An 18,280-nucleotide genomic window follows, 5' to 3' on the forward strand; every position below is an offset into this window, starting at 1 on the left:
TGGCAGGGAGCAGGGTCCAGGCCAGACCAGGCCGACGGGGGGGGGGGGGAAACAGCCCTGGCGTTCAGAGGACCGTGCAAGCAGAGACCGTGAGGTCACGGTGGTTTCTTGTGCTTTTATTTTTGGAATCCGGGGTCTCAGTGCCGATGAGGCAACAGGAAACCCCAGAACCCGTCAGGCCTGTCACTATGGTCTGGTTGGCAATAACCAATGAAATTGGTACCACAGCTCAGTCACAAAATACCCACCACGTGTAAATACCGGAAGAGTGGCCCCATGGTTCAGAGACATCACAACCTGAAAAACCGGAGGTGAGAGTTGGCGGGGCAAGGGTGTGGAAAGTCAAAAGTAAAAGTACCCAGAGTTTCACGGAAAAGTGAGGCCCCCCTCTTTATGCCACAGATTAGTTCTTGATATGTGAGTGGCAAATAGCTTTTTCCCAAGTTCGGCCAGTGCTGTTTTAAGTACACTATGGACAGCTGTTTAAAGACAAATGACTTCAGAGTAAAAAACAATCCTCCTCCCTTTGCCCAGCTTGCCCTGCCAGATAGCAAGTTTCTTATGAAGTTCAATAATGAAAACTTCTAGGCATGAGTCCAAGAATGGGCAATATGATCAGTGGATTAGGGAAAAAAAGCCCCAACCAGACCTATTCCCCTGTAGGAAATGTGTGTGATGGTGGTGGCAATGCAGATCAGTGGGAAGAGGCTGGAGAGGTCAGAAGACCTGGCCTTCACAAGAGGAAGCAAACATAAAAGATCCCTACCTCACACCCTACACAGAATCTCCAATGCATTAACCATAACATTTATAATTAAAAAAAAAAAAAACTTTTAAAGTCTTAGAAAAAAAAATATTGGCAAGTGTTTTTATGACCTTCAAATAGGGAAAGGTTGATTAAATAAGACACAAAACAAAGCAAACACATAGATTTGATTCATCAAAACTCAAATCTATTTTGGGGTGCCTGGGTGTCTCAGTCAGTTGAGTGTCCAACTCTTGATTGCAGCTCAGTTCATGATCCCAGGGTGTGGGATCAAGCCCTGTGTCAGGCTCCATGCTGTGTGTGAAGCCTGCTTGGGATTCTCTCTCTCCCTGTGCCCCTCTTCCCTGATGGTGCTCTCTCTAAAAACATCATCGACAAGAAAAGCAAAAAGCTTTTATATCACATACACACACATACCCACAACCCTACCAAGTTAAGACACACCACAGACTGGGTGTGACACACACATTATTTGCAATGTATTTAATGGAGGTTTAGTGTCCAGAATATATATAAAGAAATCATACAACTTAAAAAAAAAAAAAAAGACAACTCCATTGAAAACTGCCTGATATTAACAGGCAGGTCACATGAAAGGAAACCCAAGTGGCAGAGACCCACCACCTTGCTAGTACTCAGGAAAATGCGAGTGGCAAGAATTCTAAAGTCTGCAACAGCAAACGTTGGCAAAGATGTGGAGGAATGGGCCATCTCTTGAACACTGAGCACAGGCATGGACTCTGGTACCATTGTTCTGGGAAACAATCTGGCAATGTTTTGTCAAGTTTAAGAGGTGTATATCTTCCTTAATAACTAGTGATTCCATCCCTAGAAAGACTCCAAAGAGAAACCCCCCACATGTGCTCAAATCAGTGATATGTTCAAGAACGTTTGCTGCAAATGTTCATGTAAATGGTGGGAGAGAGAGGAATGAGCCTTTTCTATTCACACGATGGCATACTATACAGCAGTTAACACGAACGGACCGCGTGGCTCTAGGTCTCTGATGACGTCCATATACCCACTTGGCAGCACTGAACACAATAGGTCACTCCTTCCCTCACACACTTGTTTCACTGGCTTCTGGGATTCCATATTCTCCTGGTTTTCCTCCCACCCCAATGATTACTTCTTACCAGTCTCTTCTGCTGGATTCCCTAAGAGGAAGACCTTACATTTAAGAATTGACATTCCTAGGGCTCAGGCCTATGATCACCTCTCTTCTCCACGCTCAGTTCCTAGGGGTTCTCATTTAGCGGCACAGCATTAAAAGCCATCTGTACACTGATTATACATAAACACCAGCTCCAATCCCCATCTCAACTAAGGGCATCACCCTTAGTTATCTGAGAGCTATCTTATACCTAGCAAGTTCAAGGCAGAATTATTCATTTGCCACCCAAAAGTCCCCATCTCAGTTTATGGCATTCCATTTGTCTAATTCCTTAGGCCAATACCATTGGCATCATTCTTTAAATGTCTTCTTCCTCATTCAATACTTACCTAACAGCAAATTGTTGGCACTGCCTGTAAGCTAACTTCCCAAGGAAGACCACCTCTCCCCACCATATCTTGCCATCTCTTGCCTAGATTACTGCAGCAGCCTCCCACCTCCTCCCCATACCCATTCTCCGCACAGCAGCGAGAAAGAACTTTCTCAAACATAAATGACATCACTTCATGCCCTTCCTTAAAACTCTCAAATGCTTCTTTCATCACACTCAGGCCCTCTTCTGGGAACTGTCTTCCCCTAGACATCTGCATGGCTCACACCTTCACTTAGTCAGGCTTCTACTCAAATATCACCTCCACTGAGGCTTTGTCTGGTCGCTCTTGCCCACTCGCACTGTGTCCACTTCCTCTGCTTCACTTTCCTTTATTGTGCTTACCGGTGACATTATATGTGTACCTGGCTGTCTGTGTATTATCTTCCTACCTTCCCAGACTCTGAGCTCCACGGAAGTGGAACTTTTTCCATCTTGTGCAAATGACATACCCAGTGTCTTGCACTTAATACACACTTGAAAACACTCAAATGTTTAAGTGACTGAATACACAAATGTGGATAGGTCTTTAAAAACATGTTGAGTTTAAAAGAAAAATATAGAATATGAATATAAACCACTTATATAAACATGTAAAAATATATGCAAAATATTACTATATGCGTTTTTGGGAGTGTGTAAAAATGGGAGTGTAGAGGCTCCTGGGTGGCTCAGTAGGTTAAGTGTCTGACTTGGGCTCAGGTCATGATCTTGCAATTCTTGGATCTGAGCCCTGCGTTGGGCTCTAAGCTGACAGCTCAGAGCCTGGAGCCTGCTTCAGATTGTCTGTCTCCCTCTCTCTCTGCCCCTCCCCTGTTCATACTCTGTCTCTCTCTCTCTCAAAAATAAACATTAAAAAAAATGGGAGTGTAAGCATACAAAAGAATGGGATTTCTGCTTCGGGTCATGATAGAGTAACTAGTACCAGATTAGGCCTCTTGCCATAAAAACAAACAAACAAAACTGTAAAACTGGATAAAACACATGAAATTTACTGTGATCCCTGAGAGAAGAGAAACAGATGAAGTGAACCCCACAATCACCTGGCTTTCTGCCTAGAATTACTTTCTGGACTGTGGCAGCAAAGATTATAGTTCAAGGCCTCTCCCCCTCTCCCCCCCCTCCCCCCAGCCTCAAGAATTTACATGGCAAAATACCCAAGGAAAGGAAGCTCTACAGAGGAGGAGCTCCAAAAATCCAACTTTGGCTGAATTGTAAACAGCTAAAAAGCTGCCAGAGATGATACAATGCTGGGCTGGGAGATGTGTGAGTTCCAAATATCCCTAGTACCAATCTTGCTGAACACCCTGGGGGCATTCTGTAGAAATTCCAGAAAAGCCATGCCTTATACGTAGTCATAGTAGTCATAATCTAGTTCTGTAGGAAGAACTACCTTAGACCTGTCCCAGATACACTTAAAAAGAAGCCTTGAAAAGATCAAGCAGATCCCCAGGTAAACTGACTGCCTATTGGAACAAAACTCAGATTCTATTAGGGAGGACAACAAAATACACTCAACAAGGCAGCATTTATAAATGGATAGCATACTGGGGCGCCTGGGTGGCGCAGTCGGTTAAGCGTCCGACTTCACCCAGGTCACGATCTCGCGGTCCGTGAGTTCGAGCCCTGCGTCGGGCTCTGGGCTGATGGCTCGGAGCCTGGAGCCTGTTTCCGATTCTGTGTCTCCCTCTCTCTCTGCCCCTCCCCCGTTCATGCTCTGTCTCTCTCTGTCCCCAAAATAAATAAACGTTGAAAAAAAAAATTAAAAAAAATAAATAAATGGATAGCATACAATAAAAAATTATAGAAAAATGTGGCCCGTAACCAGTAGAAACATTAGATTAGCTCAAAATGGACAGAGATAATAGAATTGGCCAACAAAGACTTATAAATAGCTATTATAAATATGTTCAAGGATTTCAAAGAAAATAGGAGCTTAATGAAGAAATATAGAATCTTTTTTTTCCAGTTTATTTTGAGAGAGGAGGGAGAGAGCACAATCCCACATGCAAGTGAGAGTAGGGAAGGGGGAGAGAGAGAGGGACAGAGAGAGAATCCCAAGCAGGCTCTGAGCTGTCAGTACAGAGCCTGACACAGGGCTCTATCTCACGAACTACAAGATCATGACCTGAGCTGAAATCAAAAGCCAGACACTTAAGCGACTGAGCCACCCAGGCGCCCCCAAATATAGAATCTTAATAGAGAAATGGAAACTATTTTTAAAAAATTCAAATGGGCTCAAATCTGATTAGATAACGCAGGATGAAAGATTAGTGAATTTAAAGACAGAGCAATAGAAAATATCAAGCAGAAATGTGGTGAGAAAAAAGGTAGGGATAAAAACCCAGAGCCTCAGGGACAATATCAAGTGGTCTAATATGCACGTACCTACAGCCCCAAAAGAAGATGAGAGAGAGATTAGGGCAGAAAAATATTTGGAGAAAAAATGACTGAAAAAATTTCCAAATTTGACGGAAAAATATAAACATGTAGATCCAAGAAGTTTAACGAACACTTAGGAGGACAAACATAAAAATGAATGAACTAGAAGGAGATACCAAATTCATGATGGTGGCTGCCCTCGGGGAGTCATAAAGGTTAAAAACAGAAGGGTTCAAAAAGCACTCGAATGCTCTCTGAAAAACATCTTTTTATTATTTTACTTTAAATTTTTTTATTTTAGAAATTGAGCGAGCAGGGGAGAGGGGCAGAGGGAGGTGGGGAGAGGGAGAAGGGGGGGGAGGGGGGGCAGAGGGAGAGAGGGAGGGAGACAGACTTAAGCAGACTCCATGCTCAGAGTGAAGCCTGATATGGGGATTGATCCCTGACCCCGGGATCATGACCAAAAGCAAGAGTTAGATGCTCAACCGACTGAGTCACCAGGGGCCCCCGAACACCTTTTTAAATTACAAAAAAATTTGAGGAAAGTATGACAGAATGTTAACAGCTGTCAATTCAGGGTGATGATTATAGAAGTACTCGATAGTATTTTTATTCTTTTATATTTTTATACTTTTCAAAGTAAAATAAAATGATCTTTCTCCAACAGTACACCTTTGATGCATATTCAGACTTTTTTCATAAACGATTTCACGAGCTCAGAAAAGGTTAGAGTCCAAAGGGATTAACTACGGTGATCTCCCCTCTCTGATTCCAGGTGGCCTCCTCTGCCCAGTCTCCCATATGGTTCGGGTGCCTTAGGAGCTCCCAGTTTGAGATTTCCTCAAACAGAAGAGGTCCAAGGAGAGCTTATGACCACCTGAGAGTAAACCTTCTGATTTTTTCCGCATCCACAATCCTGGAGCCTGTTTGGCTCTCATCTCCCCACGTATGCTGTTCATTTCTTCCTCCTCCCCAGTCCAAGTCTTCATCCCAAAGATTGCAACTGTTTCCTTATAGATTTCTCTCCCTGGACTTGGTTCTTCCAGTGCATTTTCCAACCAGCAACCCAAGCAGGCCTCATAAACCCTCACCTCTGATCATAGTATCTGATCCTATCACTGTCCCCTGTTTTTTGGATAAAAATCCAAGATCCTGGGGTGCCTGGATGGTTCACTTGGTTAGGTATCTACTCTTGATTTTGGCTCAGGTCATGATCTCACAGTTTGTGAGACTGAGCCTCATATATGGCTCTGTGCTGACAGTGTGGAGCCTGCTTGGTATTCTCTCTCTCTTTCTCTTTGCCCCTCCCTGGCTCACATTCTCTCTCAAAATAAACACCAGGGGCGCCTGGGTGGCTCAGTCGGTTAAGCGTTTGACCTCAACTCAGGTCTTCGGGCTCTGTGCTGACAGCTCAGAGTCTGAAGCCTGATTCAGATGCTGTGTCTCCCTCTTTCTCTGCCTACCCCCCAACCTGCTCTCTTTATCTCTTAAAAATAAACATTAAAAAATTTTTTGGAGCGCCTGGGTGGTTCAGTCGGTTAAGTGTCCGACTTCAGCTCAGGTCATGATCTCACAGTTTGTGAGTTCGAGCCCCACGTCGGGCTCTGTGCTGACAGCTCAGAGCCCGGAGCCTGCTTCGGGTTCTGGGTCTCCCTCTCTCTCTGCCCCTCCCCCACTTGTGCTCCGTCTCTCAAAAATAAATAAAAAATGCACACAAAAAATTTTTTTAAAACAGGGGTGCCTGGGTGGCTCAGTCAGTTAAGCATCTGACTTCAGCTCAGGTCATGATCTCATGGTTTGTGAGTTCAAGCCCCACATCAGGCTCTGTGCTGACAGAGCCTGGAGCCTGCTTCAGATTCTGTGTCTCCCTCTCTCTGCCCCTCCCCGACTCATGCTCTGTCTCTCTTAATAAACATTAAAAATAAATGAAAAAAAAGAGATAAAAGAATTTTTAAACAAAATCCAAGATCCTTCCTATTATATACACAGCCCTGTGGCCCTTCTGTCCCTCCAGCCCTCTGCATTCTCCCCACACCTGGTCTTCACATGGCATCTTACCTCAACCTGGACTACTCTTCTTCCAACTCTGAGCTTGGCTCACTTTCACTCAAGCTTGGAGCCTCAGCTGAAATGTCCCTTCTTCAGAGAGGCCCTCCTTGACCCCTAAAACCTAAATCAGACCCCTTCTCAGGTTTGTAATCTGTGTATTCTTTTCTTTTGAGAGATCCTCATGACAGTATCTAATCAGAATTTTGTGTGTATGGCCGTTTACTTATGACTTCTCTTTCCACACTAGCAGTTAAGCTCTATGAACACAAGGCCTGTGTCCCCAGAGTCTCATGTGACACCTGACCGGGAGCAGAAGCCCACCATCTGCTGGCTGAGGGCACTGGTACTGTCTTCCATGCTGGGCTGTAGCCGGTCTCAGGCTGGACCCTCCCTCCGTTGCCAAGGGCCAGCTCCATGGCTGTCCCAAAGCCCTCTGGGCAGCTACTGGCCATAATTCTCCCCTAAAACGCCTCACCTGGCAGACGGAAGCCTCCTGGGCTGGTTTTCTCAGCATGATGGGAGCCTTGGGGTGCTTTGTAAAAACCACATTTATATTTTACAGGAGAGGGAATTTTTCTTTCTGAAACCTTGTGACCAGTAAAAAGCAACTTTCTGTAATTTGGGATGAAAATATTTATGGCACCCAGCAGAGCAGAAAACAACTCTGGTTTTAAGTCAAAAATATGACATACCAAAAGCAGAGGAGTTTCAGAAAAGGTCAAAGATATAGCTGATCATGAAAATGCTGTGGGCTTCGGCAACTTTTCACCACCCACTTGGGGCTCTCAGCTTCCTCCTCCCTGCCCAGGCAAATGGGAGGATTGACTCAGTGAGCTACTCGGAGCACCAGCCTCAGGGCCCGGCCTGGAGCAGCCCTCCGTGAGCGCCTGCTATCCTTCCTCTTCAGCAGCGCAAACTCTCATTTCTGCTCCTCGGACATCATCCCCGGCCGGGGACAGTTCGCTTCTCTGCTCGCTGGCCCACTGCCTGCCCCTGCAACCCCCAGACTTCGCAGTCACGCGAACTGACAGATTCCCTTTGAGGCTGACGCTAGATTGAGTTCTGTCACTGACAAGGCCAGGAATCTAGACTTGTAGGGTCCCTGGCACTGGACACGCCCATCTCTACCTCCCCTGCGTTAACCTTCGCCGTCCCCTTATATCCTGACACTACTCTCTCCAGGGTCACCTGGAGCAAAGCCCACAACTGTGGTTGCCACCTGGACTGGACCGCATCCTCTCACACCGTTGACTCGGTTCTGTTTGACAATCTTGCCTCTTGATTTTTCTCCCATGTCCGGCCACCCTCCTCAGCCTCCATGTCCCTGCCCCCATGCCACCAGGTCCCCCAGACCCCAAAACTGACCCTGTGCCGGTGCAGGGCCAGCCTCCCCCTTTGGCAGTCTCAGCGCACCTGGGCTCTCAACACTGAGAACACGTGCAGATCAGTCTCATGTGCAAATCAGCCTCCAGCATGATGTGTGGTATCCTGCCAGGTCATCTGTTTGCTGTGACCTGAACTGAATCCATTTATCTTCCCTGCCCCCCATCCACTGCTCCTTCCATGTTCCCCTAAGGCATGGCATCATCCCCACCCTGCTGCCCAAGCCAAGAGCCAAAGATCATCTTGGGCTCCTCTCTCTCCCTTGAGCCTTGGCAATCTGACCTCCTAAAAATGGCTCACGCCCCTTTATCTTCTCCCTCTTCCCCTTTGCAACCGCCATCACCTCTTGCCTAGACACCTGCACTGGCCTCCTTGCTCACTTGGCCTTCTGCCCGGTCCTTTCTCCACACAGCGGTGGCCAGGGTCCCCCTTCTGTGGCGACAACCTGGCTGTGTCCCTAGCCTCACCTGCCTCCTCCCTCATGACCTTTAGTCCTCCACCCTACCTCCTGCCAACCACTGCCTTCAGAACAAAGGCACAAAGCTCTCTTGGTCTCCACAGGTGCCCTGCCTCCGCCATACCCCAGCTGCACCCAATGTGTTGTGGTTCTAGAATAAACCTCTCTCTCTCTTGCTCTAGAACTCCACATGCCTGTGCCTGCTATCTGAATTATCTTTTGCCTGTCGCACACGATTTTACAGATGTGTCTAGACTGTACCACCCCAGGGAGGTCTTCCTTAGCCGCCACCTGCTGGGTGAGTGTCCCTCCTGTTTCCATGTCTTACCATTTGCTAACTTGTGCTGTGCCATCTCAGTATCGTCTGTGTCCTGCCCTGGTCTGCAAACTCTGGGAGGGCAGACTCTTCCCCGCTCTCGCAGGGAGGGGTATGAAAACTATTTAATAAACGAATTAACAGCAAACCACAGGAGCTACCTCCTCAAACGTAAATGTATCGCCTACTTATTTTCTACACATGTCAAGTATCATACCAAAAAGATTGCTACCTGGGAGAGGGAGGAGAAATGAGAAAAACAGACCTAGAAGAGACAGAGAAAAAAAATGTTCTTGTGAACATTTAGTTTTACAGGTGTTGAAGCTGCCATCTATAGGAGGGGGAGTCCCTATTTCATGGTCATCCAACAATCACAGAAAAAGGCACTTAAAAAAAAAAAAAGAAATTCAGGGGATTCCCAATGTCCCTTAAGTCCCCATTTCCCTGCTTCCTCCCAGAGTCTACTTTGGGGACCTGATTTGCATATTATTCAACATCTCCTGCCCCCAAACTCCAATAAGACACAATAGCAGTGACATCTACTATTATGTTGTTTTATTATATTAATATACCACTAAAGTTCCTTAAAGGAGCTATTGAATTTTATTCCTAGCAACCCTCTGAGGTTAAGACCATCATTTTGGGTCTTAGTGAAGAAGGTGGCTTGTCCCAAGTCACAACTTAGGAAATGGCAGAGCCACGATCTGCCCCTGGGCTGTTACGACTCGGAGCCCTTGTTTTAGAACACACGGCTGAGAAAAAGGCAGGCAGCCAATGACTGGAGATCTGCCTTCTAGGACCGTGTAGTGGGGTTGAACAGTGGCTGCCCCCGAATTCCTGTCCACCTGGAACCTCGGAACATAACCTTACTTGGACTATGGGTCTTTGCAGGTTTAACTAGTGAAGGGGCTTGAGATGAAATCATCCAGAATTTAGGGTGGGCCCTGATGTCCTTCCAAGAGGAGGAGGGGCCGTGTGAGGGTGGAGGCAGAGACCGGAAGGCTGCATCTACCAGCCAAGGATGCCAGACAGCCAGCAACCACCAGCAGCTGGGAGAAAGGCATGGAACAGATGCTCCCTCAACGCTTCCAGAAGGAACCGACCCTGCCAACACCTTGATTTTAGACTAGGAGCCTTCAGAACGGAGAGAAGGCGTCTCTGCTGTGTTAAGCCACCCAGTGTGTGGTTATCATCACGGCAGATCCAGGAAGCTAATGCAGAGCCTGTGCCCGAATCAGCCTACGACGGGTGGCCACGGATGGTGTGCCCCCTCCCTGTATCTTGTGGGCCACACCCCAACCCCGGACTCCAAGGAGAAAGCGGGAGAAAGCAGGCTCCTTCAGAGGTCACAAACCACTTGGAAAAGCCTGTTTCTGCAGCCAGTCCTGGCAGCAGTGGCTTCCTTTTGCTCACAGCTTACAGGCCACCTCCACCCCCTTCGGCTCTTCATGCTTGTCACAATCCTGGGAGGGAGGCAGGGCAGGGAGGGGCAGGCTCTCCAATCCACAGAAGGGGAAACTGAGGTGCGGGGAGGAGAGGCCAACTGCTCAGAGTCGCATGGCATGGCAGGATGACAGAGGCAAGGGACGGGGGCATGTAAACGGATACGCCCTTCTGAGGAGGGCAGCGGGATCTTTCGAAAAGATGTTTGAGCGGCTCCAATATGCCAGGCATGGGAGCGAAGGAGGGGATCAGCCTTAACCGGTTTCTGTCAAAATTGAAAATGTCCCTATCCTTTGACATGACAAGGGACTCACACATTAGCACATGGATGCTTCCTAAGGTCCTGCTACAACAGCCCAAACCTGGAAATGACCTCAAAGTCCATCATTAAACACGCTATGGGAGACCCACACTAGACAATACTAGGCAGCTGTTAAGAAGGCAGCAAGCCCGTGTACCTGCAGGCGCTGACACAGAAAGGTGTTCTTGGTCTATATGAAATCTAGGTGAAAAGCAGCACGTTGTGGACCAGATTGTATCATATAATGCCACCTTTGTTAAAAACAGACAAAATCAATACCCCAAACTAAATGGTTCCCTCTGGGAAAGGAGTTCAATTGGGTTGGAGGGTGAAAAGAAACTTCCAAATTTTATTCTATTAGATTTAATCATAAGAAATAGCCATTCTTGGAGGGAGATCCCGCCTACAGAGAATTGAGTAGTGAATGAAGTATTGAGGGTAAGGGGGGAAGGAGGATGAACGCGCGCGCGCGCGCGCGCACACACACGCGCACGCACACACACACACACACACACACACACACACACACACTCACTCTCTCTCTCTCTCTCTCTCTCTCTCTCTCTCTCTCTTTCGAAATCCCTGAATAAGAAAATCAAAACAGATGCCTGGGTGCCTCAGCTGGTTGAATGACTGACTCTTGATTTAGGCTCAGGTCCTGATCCCAGGTGGTGGGACTGAGCTCTGCTTCAAGCTCCATGTTGAGCGTGGAGCCTGCTTAAGATGGTCTGTCTGTCTGTCTCTCCCTCCCTCCCCCCACCCCTTCTCTCCTACTCACTCTTAAAAAAAAAAAAAAAAAAAAAAGAATGGAACAAATACCTAAAAACAAACAGTGACTGATAAAGCCGGCAAAATGAACTCAAGTCTACCAGCTTTGTTCCTTATAAAACAAGGGGAAAATATGGCAGAAAAAGTCGATTTGTTTTTAAAGCAACAAAATGATGATTTTCTAAGAGGTAGAAATCAGGTTCTGAGATACTGTCTTCCCTCCTTTAGCAGATGGGGAAACTGAGGCCCTGCAACAAGGCAAATGCTACCAGTCAACGGATAGTCCCGGACAGGTACCTGGGTCTCTGGTTTTCGGGTCCAGAACACGGAAAACACACTCAGGGAAGATCAGAGAAGTTGTCCCCAGTGCCTACCTTCCTTCCCCCACCCCCAGGGCCCACTCGGCACTAGGCCCTCTGCCACCACCGTGGCCCCACCTCTACCTCTCACGTGGAGGATACGGCAGCTCTTCACTACTCTCTGGCACTCTATCTGCGGCCAGACAGCACTTCTCAGAACATAGTCCCGTCACTCTCTGTGCAGAACAGGCTTGAGGCTGCTGTTCTTAGAAAAGGCCTGCTTGGTCCTTGGTTGGCATCTGGAGGGTTCCACCATTTACTGGTAAGAACAGCTCAGTGGGCCCAGACCGTGTGATTACACAATTCAGTTTATGTTGAACACTTGCTTTCCTTCAAGGAGCCTGGAATTTTCTAAGTGCTGTACAGAAGGTACCTCCTTGACCAGCCCCCAGCAGCAACCTTGAGCCCCGAGTCTCTAACAGGCTTCCCAGTGGACACGTCACTTCGCGCTGTCCCCACCGGAGGAACCGAGTCCTCTGTTAGAGACCGTCAGCCACCATGAGGGCCCTCCACGCTTGGCAGCTGGCAGTTCCCCACTGAACATACCTGGATGGTGGAATGAATCCCTGGAGCAAACCTCTCCTCTGGCGGGAGGGAGGCGGGAGGGCCTCCAGGCGCACGGTCACCTACCCCAGGGCCGCGCCCCCAGCCCCCGGGGATTGGTGTTCTGAGGAATGCCTATTTTTAAAATCAGGGAAGTCTTTAAATAAGCGTGGCAGCTTTTCCTTCTCTAGGGTGGGGAGGAAGTCTGAGGTTGGCAAAAACAACCACCACTGATGGCTGACCGGCTTTCGGGGGCCGCTGCTTATGGGCCAATGAGCCCGACCGGTGGCCCACATCCCCCCAGAAATGCTGCAACACTTCTCTCCTTTTCCTGTGGGGTCAGGATCCCTCCCGTCTTGACAGAGTGGTCCGCCAACCTGGCAAGATGAGGGTGAGGCTGGGTGGAGATGATGCGGGCAATAACATCCGGTAGCAGGAGCCACCGTGAGCGTCAACTACCTCCCGGGCACCTGACATTTCTGGGCTCCGTACAAAGTCCTCTAATAACACATTGCAACAGCCTCGTGAGGTGGGGAGTGGAGACATCTCCATCTACAGGCGAGGAAACTGGGAACGGAGAAGCCAACAACTTTTCCCAGGTCACACGGCCAGCGAGAGTGAGACGCAGGCTGCCTGGCCCAGAGCCCCTTCCTCTTGCACAACCTCCTTGAACGCCGCCCTGGACCAGGCTCACAGCTGTGAGGAGCTCAGGGCCGTGCAGGGAGCTCAGCCGAGTGTTATCAGTGAGAAAAATACACTTTACATGCTGCCTTTTAGGACACTCTGACATACATACACGTGTTCCACAACCAACACTCAAGTTTCTAAGTGCGAGAACTCTTGTATTTTCCGTTTTATTCTAGTTCATTGCTTAAATGACCGATTGCAGGAGTCACCAACGGGTTGAGTTTTAAAGATGCAGATATGGGAGGACGTGCCCAGTCTATTTCCCAGGGGTAAGGAAACGAGGATTGCCAGAGAGGAGACAGTCCCGTCTAAAGTGTGTGACGTCAGCCATGTCCACTGGGAAGCAGAAGTCAGGTTGTTTACAAAAACATAAGAAAATGAAAGCATAGAAAGAAAACAAACAAACAAACCGTTTTTCAGCCAGAAATGAAGACCTATCACCAATGTGAGACCGAGGCATCCAGGGAATTTCCGGCTCCAACATCTTAGCAATGCTTTGGCCCTGGAACAGAGCACGCTCTACCCCGCCTCACTGTGAAGTAGCCCACGGAGAGAGGCCCTACCCCGCCACAGTCTAACCAGTGGCTCTCAGCCCTGGCTGCACTTTGGAACCACCTGGAAGCTTTAAAAACCAAAACCAAAAGACCAAAAAACCCAATACCTGGGTCTCGGGCCCCAAGATTGTGATTGGTCTGGGGGTGGCCTGGGTGTTGGGATCTCCCATCTGCAGCCAAAGTTGAGAACGGGCACATAAATAAACCTGGCGCCTCCAGCTCATGAGAAATGAGCAAAGGGCTATAGTGATTTCTAAGCACCCTGGCTCCCAGGTGCCCCGGGTGGCTGGCGACACACAATCCCCTGAGAGGAAGAGGAGGTCAGCTGCTGCTGGTTGAAAACCCAGCTCGTCCTCATGACCCAGGGAACAGCTCCCGTGGGTTGAGTCTGTGCGGCCCTGCTCAGTGCTTCTCACGCACGAGCTTCTTTGAGCCCCACCACTGTAGACGGAGTGTTTCCGTTCCCATTTCACAGAAGAGGAACTCTGAGTTGCAGGGTGGTGGCAAGGGGCAGAGTCCACGGCCCCTCTCTCTGAACCAGGGCTAAAACCCCCGCCAGTTTCTCCTGCAACACCATCATCTTCCCCTCAAACACTAGGGCAGCCGGACAATAAAGAGCTGGTAAAAGCATTTCCATGACAACATTTTTTTAAAAACACAGTTGAGGCGTGGGTTAAATGGGTGACGGGCATTAAGGAGGGCACTTGTTGGGATGAGCACTGGGTGTCTCACTGGGACGAATCACTGGGTTCTACTCCTGAGGCCAAGACTACACTGTATGTTAACTAACTTGAAAATTAAAACAAAACAAAAAAACCCACAACTGAGGTGCCTGGGTGGTTCAGTCAGTTAAGCGTCCAACTTCAACTGAAGTCATGATCTCATGGTTTGTGGGTTCGAACCCCACATTGGGCTCTGTGCTGACAGTGCGGAGCCTGCTTGGGATTCTCCCTCTCTTCCCCTCCCCCCCCCCTTTCTCTCTCTCTCAAAATAAACTCAAGAAAGAAAAACAAACCCAATTAACTGCACAAGAATAAATTACTAAAAGGAACTTGTTCTCTGAATCAATAGAGGCTCAGGTGCTACAAGTGATCCTGGCCCAATCTTCCCCAGCTCCAGCCCTTGTACTGGCCTCTGTGGCATGACAAAAAGGCTCCTGTGTCCCCCCTCTCAGGGGTCATTCCCCCCACAACAACTGTTGTCATCGCCCTCCCCCCAGCATGTCTCCTTGGTTCCTCATCTCTATCCTGTGCTTCTGTGCCTTCGACCCTCACCCCACCCCACCAGCTCCCTGGTTTCATTCAGACTCCCCTGGACACTCCCCACCCCCACTTTACCTGCTGTCATTCACCCCAACGAACAGACCTTTATTCTAGATCTATTTCTTTCAGCATCGTGACAACATGAGCAAAAGGAAGAAATTCATGATACTCCTAATACAACAGACTTATCATCCACCTAAGGTCTCTTTTACAATTGTAATCAAAGACCACACACAATCTCATGTTATTTTTCCCACTAGATTTTTGGTCCCCCAACCCCCCCCCCCCTTTTTTTTTTAAAGAGAGTGAGCGAGTGTGTGCAGGGCAGAGAAAGAGACAGACAAAAGAGAATCTTAAGAAGGTACCACACCCAGCTAAAGCCTGACGCCGGGCTAGATCCCACAACTGTAAGATCGTGCGTGACCTGAGCTGAAATCAAGAGCCAGTGGCTTAACTGACTGAGCCACCCGGGCGCCGCAGATGTATGTTTTAATGGCCAAGAAACTTCACCAAGAAGTTAATGCTCTCACTATTGCATTTACTGATTGTTCATTTTTAGCACCTTTATCACCAATTCAAAGGCCACATTTCCTTATATTTTGACACTCTCGAAATCTGAATGTCTCACAACTGACCAGTGTTAACATTATGCAACATAAGGTCACAGTAAATGACAGTATTATGTTCTTTGTGATATATAAAATAATGGCGCATCTATAATCAACGGTACCTCATGTGACAAGAAATACGGTGCTGTCAGTCAGTTTTCTTTTCGTGGGTTATCTCCTCTTAAGTGAGACGCCCACGTTTGATTAGGAACATTTTCATGATGCTCAACATACACTATCGAATTTTGTCCAGAACAACATGGGCTGGTTCCATAACCAGCACTGAGCATTTCCACATGCTCTTTTGGTTTGCCTGATTTAATACGTCCCAAGCTCAGGGTGGCTTGGAAGCTGGTCACACAGCCCACAAGGGGCAGATGTAGCACTGGAACCCAGGCTGTCCGGCCCTGAGCTGCTCTCCCTGGGGCTGACCCGCTGGAGCCACGGAGCAACCCAAGGCTGGCTTGCACAGGGGGGAAGCTAGCGCCTCCCAGACCGGAAGGTAATCTGCTCCAGAACTAGGGTTCTCCATGGTCAAAGTGCAGATTCCTCAGCCGGGCATACAGGAACCTTCACCATCACCTCACCCCTCAACTCCCCTCTGCTCTGTAGAACTTTACATGAGCCTGCCTCCAGGCCTTTCTCCATGCTGTTCCCTCTGCTGGAAATGCCCTTCTCTTGGATCCTGTAAGTTCAAATCCCAAGGCCCAGCTCAAAGGTTGCCTTTTCTGTAGAACCCTCCACGACCCTCCAAAGGAAAGGGGTCTTCCTCCTCTGAACATGAGCCCCACGTTCCGTGTCATCCTCCCCAGATTCTGGGCACCGAACTCGTAAATCCCTCCCAACTGCTCGCTTCTCTCCTGTGCCAGCGCCTCGCTCCCTGCTCCCCTGCAGGAGGGCTCCCACCTTGCTTGCCCCCCATGTGCTTTCTGGCATTTCCACCCATCTCCACAGGACACCAGAGAGGCTTTTCGAAGTCCAGGCCTGATCGGGGGCTGCCCTGCCTATCAGTGGCCTGCCCACTGTTCCTAGCACCACCACCAGAACCTTCAGTGTCCCCTGGGCCCTGCCTGGCCTTGTCTCTTCAGATTGAGCACGTCCTGGCCCCCCACCATGCTGCCCTACCCTGGCCATCCACCTTCTGGCCGTGGCATAGGTTGCTTCCTCTGCCAAGACTCACGGTCTTCATCCTCTACCTGGTTTCCTCCTCAGGCCCCACAGGTGTCAGGTCGGGGAGCCCTCTGATCTGATCAGAAGGTCTGAAGGTCTCAGTGGCCCTTGTGAGGGGCCCACATTAACCATGGCTTCTCCTTTACTGCTCACCCCATGTGCACCTTCACACATTCAGTTTTGTGACTTGAGACCGGTCTCGCAGCTAGAGAGGAAGTCACCGGCAGGCAGAGACCAATGCCTTCAGTTTGGTAGCTATGGCCTGAGAGCTGTAGTTGGTTCCAGGACATGGCTGGTGTTGATATCAACATTTGTGGCTGAATGAATGAGGGAAGGAATCCTCCCCAGAGAGCCGATGCTGCCCCTGTGCTCCCCACTCCTGGCTCCCTTCCTGCCAGGGGTGAGCTCTTCCTTGGGCTCTTCCTTCTGGAGACCTAACCTGTCTTTGGGCTAGACTGTGTCTGAAAAGCAGACAGGGCACAATCACTAGTCAGTAATCAGGACATGGAAGCCAGGCAGCGTGGGTTTGAACCCCTTGCCAGCTGTGTGACCTTGAGCAAATTGCTAAACCTTGCTGGGCTTCAATTTCCCTACCTGGAAGATAAGGGAAAGAATAGTACTTAGCGCACAGGGCTGTTGTGAGCATTAAATAATCCAATACACAGAAAGCCCTTAGCACATGCCTGGCACAGCAGTGAGTGCTCCAGAGACATTGCTTGTGTTATTATTACAACTTCTGCACCTTAGTTCATTAATTCAAAGACAAACATGTCCCCAGATTCTTCCCCAGATTTCAACATTTCTGAAATCAGAGTTGGTGGCATCCACTGGCCATTTACCCCACCACACTGTTAACAGACCTAAAATCCGAAGGACTCTTACAGTTAAAGGGGTCATCGATTTGATGAGCTACAGGATGCTCATCATTATCATCCCATGGCCCTGCTTCTTGGACCCCGCCCTCCTCACCCTGCTGCCACCCTGAGCTTCTAACACTGCCCTGATGGCTCTACCTGGCCAGACCCCCAGAACCTCCTAGTGAACAGGTGAAACGGAAGCCAACATTTCCCGTCTGCCTTGTCCTCACTATTCACAACTGATGTCCCCTCAAACCCAACAAACCTGCATCCAGATGTCAAGAACAGGGTTTAACGGCTCTGCTTGGGATGGTCTCATGCCACAGGAAGCAAAGCATTCTCTCTGGAGAGAGGCCAGGGTAAAATCCTACTTCGGCCACTTCCTACCTGTGTGATCTTGTCCAAGTGTCTTTATCTGTAAAATGGTAAAATGGGCAGTAGGGAAAAGCCCCGTATGGGCTCAGTATCAGCCTAGCATTCTGAGACCACGGTCTCTTCAACTCCTCCCAACCTTCAGGAACAAGGGTAATTTTAGCTCCCTTTTCCAGATAAGGACACAGAGACTCAGGGAGGTGAAAGTCTTGGCCTATGACACATGGTTATTAAAATGCAGAGGTGAGGGGTGTCTGGGTGGCTCAGTCGGTTAAGCGTCTGACTTCAGATCAGGTCACGATCTCACAGTTCGTGAGTTTGAGCCCCGTGTCGGGCTCTGTGCTAACAGCGTGCATCCTGCTTGAGATCCTTCTCTCTTCCTCTCTCTCTGCCCCTCCCCTGCTTGCACACATGCGCTCTCTCAAAAATAAAGAAACATTTTAAAAAATGCAGAGGTGG

General features: G+C 48.8%; 1 protein-coding gene across 9 annotated transcripts in view; it reads right to left on the reverse strand.

Moving 5' to 3' along the window:
• Nucleotides 1–18,280, reverse strand: part of HVCN1 (hydrogen voltage gated channel 1) — a 37,812-nt gene that overhangs the window by 12,307 nt on the left and 7,225 nt on the right. Inside the window, exon 4 of one of the 9 annotated variants that reach the window (XM_047826693.1) lies at nt 17,715–17,864. The exons of 6 other annotated variants lie outside the window; for them this stretch is intronic. In XM_047826693.1, the coding sequence (XP_047682649.1) occupies nt 17,715–17,768 (54 nt within the window). In that variant the 5' untranslated portion in view covers nt 17,769–17,864. Of the gene's footprint in view, nt 1–248; nt 298–12,314; nt 14,298–17,714; nt 17,865–18,280 lie in introns of those variants that run through there. 2 more of the 9 variants (XM_047826696.1, XM_047826701.1) reach the window with 2 other exon arrangements.

Source organism: Prionailurus viverrinus, chromosome D3 (assembly GCF_022837055.1).
Source record: "Prionailurus viverrinus isolate Anna chromosome D3, UM_Priviv_1.0, whole genome shotgun sequence".
NCBI classification, from domain to species: domain Eukaryota; kingdom Metazoa; phylum Chordata; class Mammalia; order Carnivora; family Felidae; genus Prionailurus; species Prionailurus viverrinus.